Here is a 9,204-nt window from a genome sequence, read left to right as displayed (position 1 = left end):
TACAGGATTAGTTAAATAGCAAGTATTATTAATTGAGAAAAAAAGATTATAGTTAGTTAAAAAAATGTGAATGGAAACCAACCAGTAGTGCAGCAACATGACAAGTGTTAGAGAAAACCGTTTGAAGAGTAGTGGAGTATTACAGTTTTACAATGACATCACACCATTACTTCATTCTCTTACCTGTTTCATTTTCAAACATCAACCCACGATTCATCATGTCTTAACTGTCACTTAATATTTTGTTCTTTTATCTTTCACGATCACCTTTCACTACTTCTTATCCTTTCTTCTCACTTCCATTACTCTCATTCTCATACATTCAAATGTTTGGCATTCTTTTTGGTTGGACAAAAGCTTCAAAATGGTAAATCTGCTAGACACATTCAATTCTGTTTTTCTTTTTCCTTTTTACTAAACTTGTTTATCATCATCAATCTCAGCAAAAAGGCTATAAAAAGAGCAAGATTCAGACTCATACAATTGAAGAACAAGAGGCAATCAATAGCAATGCAATTGCGCAAAGACTTGGCCAACTTAATACTCAATGGCCATGAACAAATTGCTATCCAAAGGGTATGCATATGTATATGTATGGCTAATGTTGATGTTTATTAGTTTGTTTTGATGATTATTCATTGTGTTTATTAATATAAAATTTTGACAAAAATTTCAGGTTGAGAAGCTCATTCAAGATGAAAGCCTAATTGCTGCATATGATATGTTGGATCACTTCTTTGATTTTATCCTAAAACAACTCTCCTATATTAGAAAGAACAAGTATGTATTATTTTTTTATCTACCTTCATAAATTAATTTGTAATTGTTTCACCAACCCTTTCTCATAAAAGACTAATAATTTCATGTTAGGGACTGTCCAACTGAAATAAATGAAGCTGTATCTAGTGTTATATTCGCTTCTTCAAGATGTGGAGATTTTCCTGATCTCTACCATATCAAGAAGCTCTTCACTCATCGTTATGGCGACGATTTTGCAACTGCGGCTGTTGAGCTTTTACCTGGGAATCTTGTAAACACAAAGGTATATATATATAATATTTTTGTTAGTATATCTATTCATATGTATAGTATATTCATTAAGTTTTAAAATGATGACAGTTAAAAGAGAATCTCACAGTGAAGTCTGTGCCGGATGACACGAAGCATAGAGTGGTTGGTGAGATTTTCAAGGAATATGCCCTCCATTCTCCATCAGAATTTGATCAAGAGGTAGAAACAGATGTCACAAGTGGTAGTTTATCCATCACCAAACCAAGTGATGAATTTTCTGTGCCAGAATCCACTTCATATGACACCTCAACATTGGTGTCTCCTAAAATATTGCTAGATAGTGTTGATGATATTGAGGAATGTGAGTATTTTTCATCAAAAGATGGTTTCACTCAAGAGGAGCAAAGACTAGTATTGTTTAATTCTGGCGAAAGTGACACGGATCAGGATGAATCAAGCATAAGTTGCTATATAGGGCGTAATCATGCATCGTCGAAGAAAAGATTAAGAAGAAGATCACCTTTGCTTGATAAACAAGGCACAGTTGAAATAGGATACACTTTGCATTATCAAACACCGAGTCCACAATCAAGTTATCCCAAAAAGAGGCTAAAGCAGCATTCCTACTCAGATTCATGTGAGAGAAATAGTTTGGACTTTAACATGAGTGAATGCAGCTGCAACTTGGAAAGCCCTTGTTATTGTTTTGTTTACAACGAAATAGAAATGTTTGAGTACATTGGAAACTCTTCGTCCACCAATGTTTTCCATGAAAACACTTGTGATTGCTTAACAACAACTCCTTATTCAAGAGACTTGACTTTGACCATGCCTTCAAAGTGGATGGAGAATTACAAAGAGAATCTGGCAGTGACATTTTCATGTCCTTCTCCACGACCAAAACATGTTCATCCAAAGTTACCAGATAATTATGATGACTTTGTTGCTACATTCATGGCTCTTAAGAGAGAGTGCAATCTTAGAAGACAGTAACTGTTTACATTTTAAGTTTTAACACATTCGTTTTACAATTATGCCTTCACCATTAAATTCACTTTCTAGTTTCTACCATTAATATTCCTCAAGTAATTTTCATTACATTTTTAATAACTGATTATTTTTGTACAGCTTTTAGTTTTTTTAGTCAATGAAAGGTTAGTCTTATAGTGACGCAACGCAGCATATCAGAAATACAAGATTATTAGTTATAAAAGATTTAAAGTAAAGGGAAGAGAGATTAAAAAAACGGAAAAATAGAAAAGGAAAATTTAGATGGGAAGGTTTTAAAAAAGAAGAATAAATCCTAAAAAATTGAGTTTTAAGAGGGGGGTGAACTTTAAGAAGTTTATTTTCTTCCAAATAAAAAAAATTCAAAATTTGTATTAATGAGGAATTTTAAATTTTTCAATTTGTATTAATGAGTTGACACTACGTTATGTTATGTGTCATTGCCAACTCAATATTTAAATAGTCCAAGTTTATTTATTATTAAAGATTTATTTTTTTTTTATTTTTTGTAATTCTTAGAAATTGCTTTTTTTATAATTTTATTTGTAATTTTGTTTAATTCATAGGAATTACTTTTCTTTATTTGTAATATTAATTAATTTTTTTCATTTCATATAGAACAAAGTTTTTGGGTTGGCCCAAGTACAATATTCATCTCAATAGATCTAATGTGTAGAATATGTTTGTTTCAACTTTATAAACCTTCTTATAAATTATAAGAACATCAATGTGGAACTTATAAATGACATTTCATACTACAACAACTTCTCCTTTCTTCTTTCTTGCGGCAGTTTAACATTCTTCTCAAACTTGTGTCCATTGCAGCAGCTACTCCTTCTTCTGACTAAAAATATTGATTACATACCATCATTTAAAATTAACGAAAATAAGCAACAATAACTTGTAATACCTAAACATGCAGCATCCATCATCAGCCACACATATTATTTTATTCATACACACCACATGATAGTTTGTTAAGATTAACCAACACAAGCAACAATGTCTTCAAAATGTAACATGAAATTGAGCCTGCAATTTTCTTACTGAGGGATCTTATTAAGCTTAAAATAAACATATTTTTTGGTCTTGTACTTAGATATATTATCTTAGATAGATTTTCAATAGATGAATCATCTCATCTTCACCTGTAGCTAATTTTAGTTCATGTTCTTCAAATACCCAAGTCCAGTTAATAAGTTTTGGAACAGTTTTTCTGTCAAACATGCTGAGGGATATAAGAACTATTTCTTTCTTCCAACATAAAAACTTAATCATCAAGGATCAAGACCTCATTAGCAACCATGTGGTGAATCATTATAGACCTATTTCCTTAGTCAATTTCAAGCACAAGATCATAGCAAAAAAAATGAGCAAATAGCTTTCATTGGAGGTAGAAATAGAATAATATAGGTTTTATATGTCTAACCTTATAGGAATGAACTTACTTCATAACAGGAGCTTTGATGGAAACTTAAATATGAAGATTGGCATTACAAAGGATTTTAACACCCTGAACCAGTAGTTCTTAATCAAAGTTCTTACTTGCTTTGGTTTTGACAATAAGTTTTTCACTTGGCTCAATGTTATTCTTCAATTTGTTTCTCTTTTTGTTTTCATCTATGAAAGGTAAAAAGGCTATTTTCCTTGTCAAATAGAGGCAAAGAGGCGAATTTCTTATAAGTCCCGCATTGATGTTGTTATTCTTCAATTTGTTTCTCTTTTTGTTTTCATCTATGAAAGGCAAAAAGGCTATTATTTTCCTTGTCAAATAGAGGCAAGAGGCGAATTTCTTATAAGTCCCGCATTGATGTTTTTATAATTTATAACAACTTTATAAAGTTGAAACAAACACAATCCATAAATTAGGTTAATTGTTGGGCCAGGCCAAAAGCTTTGTTAAGATATTTTATTTTATGAAAGAATTTAATTGATATTACAAAAAAAAATTACATATAAAAAACAGTATTTTATGTGAATTAAAAAAAATTACAAATAAAATTATAGAAAAAGCAATTTTTAAGAATTAAAAAAACAAAAACCATAAATATTTAATAACAAAAAGACTTGAAATATTTAAATACGATAACTCATTAAAAAAACTAGAATAGTAGTTTTTAAAATAGGGGGATTAAAATCAAGAAAAAGACTAAATAGGAGGACCAAAGTTGCAATTAAGCCTTATTATTATAAACAAAACAAAATATTTAAAATATAAAAGATTTATCTATTTTACCTTCTTTACCGTTGTAGAAACTACGACGGAGCGAAGTTTTGCGAGTGATTTTGCGATATGGTATCGTGGATCAAATGTTGCGATCACGATGCTTTTTTACCAACGATTTTGATCTTGAAACGTTGTCGTTAATGAGTGTCGATCTTGAACTGACGTTGGTTATCTCTGGTATGGTGGATCTAGAGGTGATACCTTCATGATTAGCACTCCAACGCCTAAGTCAGTTTGGGTTTAAAATAACTGTAGTGAAAGTGAAGATTAGAGACTATGTACCTAAAAATATTTTGTGAAGGTATATACACCTTGGACTTAATGAAGCAGGTGGAATAGATGGGCCTCGTGCTATTAGAATTTTGGCCGATGCGAAGCGGTGTATCCTTGGGCCTTTAGCCAAAACGAAACAGTTGTCCCTAAGATTCATGAGGCATTCTGGATGTCGGGGGACTCTTTTAGTAGCCGTGGTTGGCCCTTAGGAGCAGTTGTCCAAGCATCGGTTGGCATGCATTGCTTTGGTTTTGCCGAAGTATAATGGGAAACATGCGCATTTATTGCAGTCCCGTCATTTAAACAGTTCACTTTTTTTACGGGTGACATGAAAAGGTGCAGAGTGGCGTGACACATCTTTCTGTACACTTGAGTGTACTTGAGTTCGGTTGTGTTTCCAATGTGAAATCTGACTGTTGATCTACCATTGTTTCTTACTTCCAACCTGGTCCGCTCGATTGCTTTTCCTAATAAGAATAGAAGGAATGTGGAGAAAATTCTTCACAATCTTGTTGATTGAGTTTTCCTCATGGTGATATGATTTATTCACTTTAAGGAAACCTAGCTAGCTAACTTGTCTCTTCCGTTGCATTTCATTTCCATCATGAAACAACGCCATTTCAATCCCTGACGAAACAATGTCATTTTCAACCCTAACCAAACAACGCCATTTTCAACCCTAACGAAGCAAAAACCAATTTCAACCCTAACAAAACGTACAACACTGTCTGTTAGAACAAGATTGGGATCTATGTTCAGAATCTGGTTTTGATGATAACAAGCATATATTTTGCGAGTAACAATTTTATTATTAATGATTTCATTGAGCGTGCAGATGTTATGCTAAATGCCTTATATGACATTCATAAAAAACAAGCATAATGATTATATCAGAAACTGGCTTAAAGACTGAGGAATGAAACAGATCAGAAATAGTATCAGACAAGCTCAAAGGAATAAACCATAAATAATGCATGAAGTCTCAAAATAACAAGAAAATCACAAAAATAAAACATCGTTAAATAATCAAATGTTTTGATTGAAAGCAAGTTCAACAATCAGAGTCAGAAAATCAGAAGTCATCAAAGAAACAAAAGCTAGATATTACAAAGAAAAATAAGCTTTCTCAGAAGAACAAGCAACATCAACGTTCACAAGTAATGCCAACAAAAGATGTTCTGACCTAGTGATCAGAAACTTCTAAGAACATCGTAAATTGCTCCAATTAAGTCACATGAAAGAAATCACGGTACTCAAAGTAAAAACAAAATTATGGCATCTATTTTGGTCAACATCTTGGAAGAGTGAAAGAAGACACGCCACCAGTAACGCCACCAATAGTAACTATCTTGGAAGAAGAAAATTGAAGAAGACATGTCACCAACACCAAAGACAAGATTCGCTTTGGAAATAGGTATTTCCTGATTCAGTCTATACCAAGCATTAAATGCTATGTTCAAATATGGTCCAACGGTTATACGCCAACGGTAATATACCAGAATTCTATATAAAGAGCAGAACCTTGAAAGTGCAAAAAGTGTGTGTAAGCATAAGAGTGTGAGAAAAATAATTTGCACCATTAGAGGCAACATACACGAAGTGTGTGATGAGAAAACAAGAATGTTGAAATACACAACATTATCCTATGAAAATAAAATCTTAAGAGAGAAATAGAAGTTTGCATGTTATGCAGGATGCTCTAATGGAGAAATGAGAGATCTACAAATACATGATCAGTCCAAATAATCTTCACATTGAATGACTAGAGAAACTGAATACACTGAGTTGTTGCTCTATAGTGTTTCATGTTTACTTAAGATCATTAATGTGTTACTAGCTGTAAAAAGCTCCATGATCAGTATTTAAGAAGAAGATGAAGATCAATGCACGAGAAGCCAACATTCTGCTTATCAAGAAGAAAAGATCTCAACCAGAAGACAAAACCAAAAAGACTACAAGATATTTTTAATTCTTATAATAATATGTGAAACACAAGAGTTGTTGCTCGTATTGTGTTATTCCTTAGGAATCTTCTGATAAATTGTTTAGGCACCAGAAGTGACTTCTAGTCAGTGTGTCATAAACAATATGCAATTAGAATAGGAGAAAATTTGCTTGATAAGAAGCACACTTGTAATCTCTAGAAGAACAATTCTAGTTTGAATTGGTGTTCCTTGAGTATCTTTCTGATTAGGACACTTGAGATGTCCAAGAGGTCTAGTTCGACTATTGGAGGTGTCTAGGTCAATGAACATTATATCTTGCTGAGATCACTGAACGGTTCATTATCTAGGGTTAGTCACTTGCGGGTAGCTTGTGCGAGAGTTTCTATGATTGATGAACGTTATATCTTGCTAAAATCACTAAACGATTCATCATCTAGGGTTATTCACTCGCTGGTAGCTTGTGCGGATGGTTAGTCACTAGTAGGTTGCTTGTGCAGTTGTAATCAAGATTGGTTATAATGGATTAAGTCCTCTATGGAAAGAGGCAAAATCACCTGAGAAGGGTGGGCTGGAGGTAGCCTTGTTGAGAAGGTGAACCAGGATAAAAATGAATGTGTCTTTTACTTTCTGAACCTTCATTTAACCCAGAATTGCCATGCAGTCCTTATTCAGAAATTGTGCTTAACAAAGTCAAAAGTTCTGAGGAAGAAAAGAAACTAAATGAATGTATATCTCGTTGGCTATGTATTATTATGGTTCCGCAATATTATCTAAAGCATATCCAAAAATATGAGATATTAGAAGAAAGAAAAGATTTATAGAAAGGGACATAAATATTGATGAACACAATTCAAACCCCCCCCCCCTTTTCTTGTGTTTTTCTCCACCTTCACCATCTTCAAACCAAAATAAACAACGTCATTTTAACCAACTTATGTGTTTGTGTACTGTCAAGGAAGGAGCCGACACCGTGTTCTTCGTTCTTAACTAGCCTTCGGTTTAGTTGTCGAGGAGGAACAACATTTTTTTACTTATTCATCATGTTTCCAATACGTTAACGTTTTTCCCATGCATCTAGAGTACCGTCATTTTCCTTTGTATTTTTTTGTTTATGTTGATGCCGCAACTTATGCCATTGTTGTTTATGTATTTTTTGTTGTTGATACCATTATGTTGATGATGCCATTGACGCTTATGTTTTGTTGTTGATGATTCCATTATTGTTGATGATGTTATTGTTGTTTTTGATGTTGTAACACCCCGATTTACCCCGCATAATATTAATAAAGATCAGAGTATAAAATTCTTTATTCTTATGGGTAGAATCGATACTGTAACACCGACCATCTCAAATAATGGGAATCGATACTTGTACCGATATGCAGAAGGTCTTTTGAGTCATGAATTGTACCGATATGCAGAAGGTGCAATTTGATACTCACATGCTGGAGAAGGAAGCTGAGAATTGGCGGGGTAATATTGTGCAGACATTTGATGAGAAGGTATGGAAGTTACTTGGGCTCTTTTCCGTGGTGCATTTTTGGAAAACTATTTTCCAGAAGATGTGCATGGAAAGAAAGAAGTAGAATTTCTGGATTTGAAGCTAGGAAATGGAACGGTAGTGGAGTATGCTGCAAAATTCCAAGAGCTGATTGTCATACCCCAATTTTTGACCCTAAGATCATACATCATTTGCATTTCAATCTTCAATCAAGATCACAATCTTGAGGTATTTTTTTTCCTTTTTTGCTCACTCTATCTCTGAGGGGAATCATCAAGCACTTTTAGCTTTTAATTTGTTTTATACTAACCAAAATCCAAAAATATGCATTTTTGTTTCCTTTGTTTATGTTTTGCAAGAAAAAGATCGGGCAAAAATCAAAACAGTGCAAGAAAACAATTTTTGGAAATTTGAAGGTGGAAATCGATTTCCTACAGAGGTAAATCGATTTCCTGGGGCGAAAATTCAAAAAATTAAGGAGGGAAGCATGACATCACTTTGGCACCAATTTTCTTTGATCATTTTTGTCATTTTACCAATTTTCCACCTCACCAAAATTAATTCCCTTCATTAAACCCCATTTTACCACTTAATTACCATTTAAACACCAATTAAACACAAGTTAATTACCAAAATCAAAAAGACCAAATTGCCACTACTCTTGCTCCCATCCTATAAATAGAGGTCTCTACTCTCTCATTTCTCAAGCTTGGAGAGCCAAAAAAGTGCTTGCAAATTCATTTCTCACCCTTTCCAAAACCCTCACCCAAAGTTCATTTTCATAGAATTAGTGAGATTCACATTGAATCTCACTAGTTTTGAACTAAACCTCATACATTTCACTCTTTTCTTTGTTTGTTCATCTCCAATTTTGAAGGATCTACACACTTTGTGCTTGTTCTTGAAGCTACTTCAACAATTTGGTTCAAGAATTGGTACATTCCTAAACTCTAAGATGTAGATCTTTGTTGCTTGTGTTCAATGCATCTTTGATGCTATATTGGTCCTATTTGATAGTGAATTGATGGAAAATTCGTGCTCCAATGGATATGTGATCATAAGGTGTTTGTATGTTTGCTTAAATCAAGTTTTATGCTTCCTAATGCTGTTTTTTGAAAGCTGCGTGCAGGAAATCGATTTCCCTCTGTAGGAAATTGATTTCCACCTTGTTTTTATGCCAATTTTGAACTCTACACTCAGGAAATCGATTTCCTACATAGGTAAATTGATTTCCAGTG

At 33.4% G+C, this 9,204-nt stretch overlaps 1 protein-coding gene across 1 annotated transcript; it reads left to right on the top strand.

Annotated features, from left to right (window-relative positions):
- The first annotated feature begins 594 nt into the window (after positions 1-594).
- On the top strand, positions 595-2,051 carry LOC131636517 (uncharacterized). The gene is made up of 4 exons (XM_058907132.1): positions 595-609; positions 677-780; positions 871-1,042; positions 1,120-2,051. Exons 1-4 carry the CDS (start codon positions 595-597, stop codon positions 2,002-2,004), a joined length of 1,176 nt encoding a protein of 391 aa, XP_058763115.1. The 3' UTR covers positions 2,005-2,051.
- The last annotated feature ends 7,153 nt before the right edge of the window (positions 2,052-9,204 follow it).

Source organism: Vicia villosa, unplaced genomic scaffold (assembly GCF_029867415.1).
Source record: "Vicia villosa cultivar HV-30 ecotype Madison, WI unplaced genomic scaffold, Vvil1.0 ctg.001763F_1_1, whole genome shotgun sequence".
In the NCBI taxonomy this organism is placed as follows: domain Eukaryota; kingdom Viridiplantae; phylum Streptophyta; class Magnoliopsida; order Fabales; family Fabaceae; genus Vicia; species Vicia villosa.
This window is presented reverse-complemented; position numbering and strand designations above follow the sequence as displayed.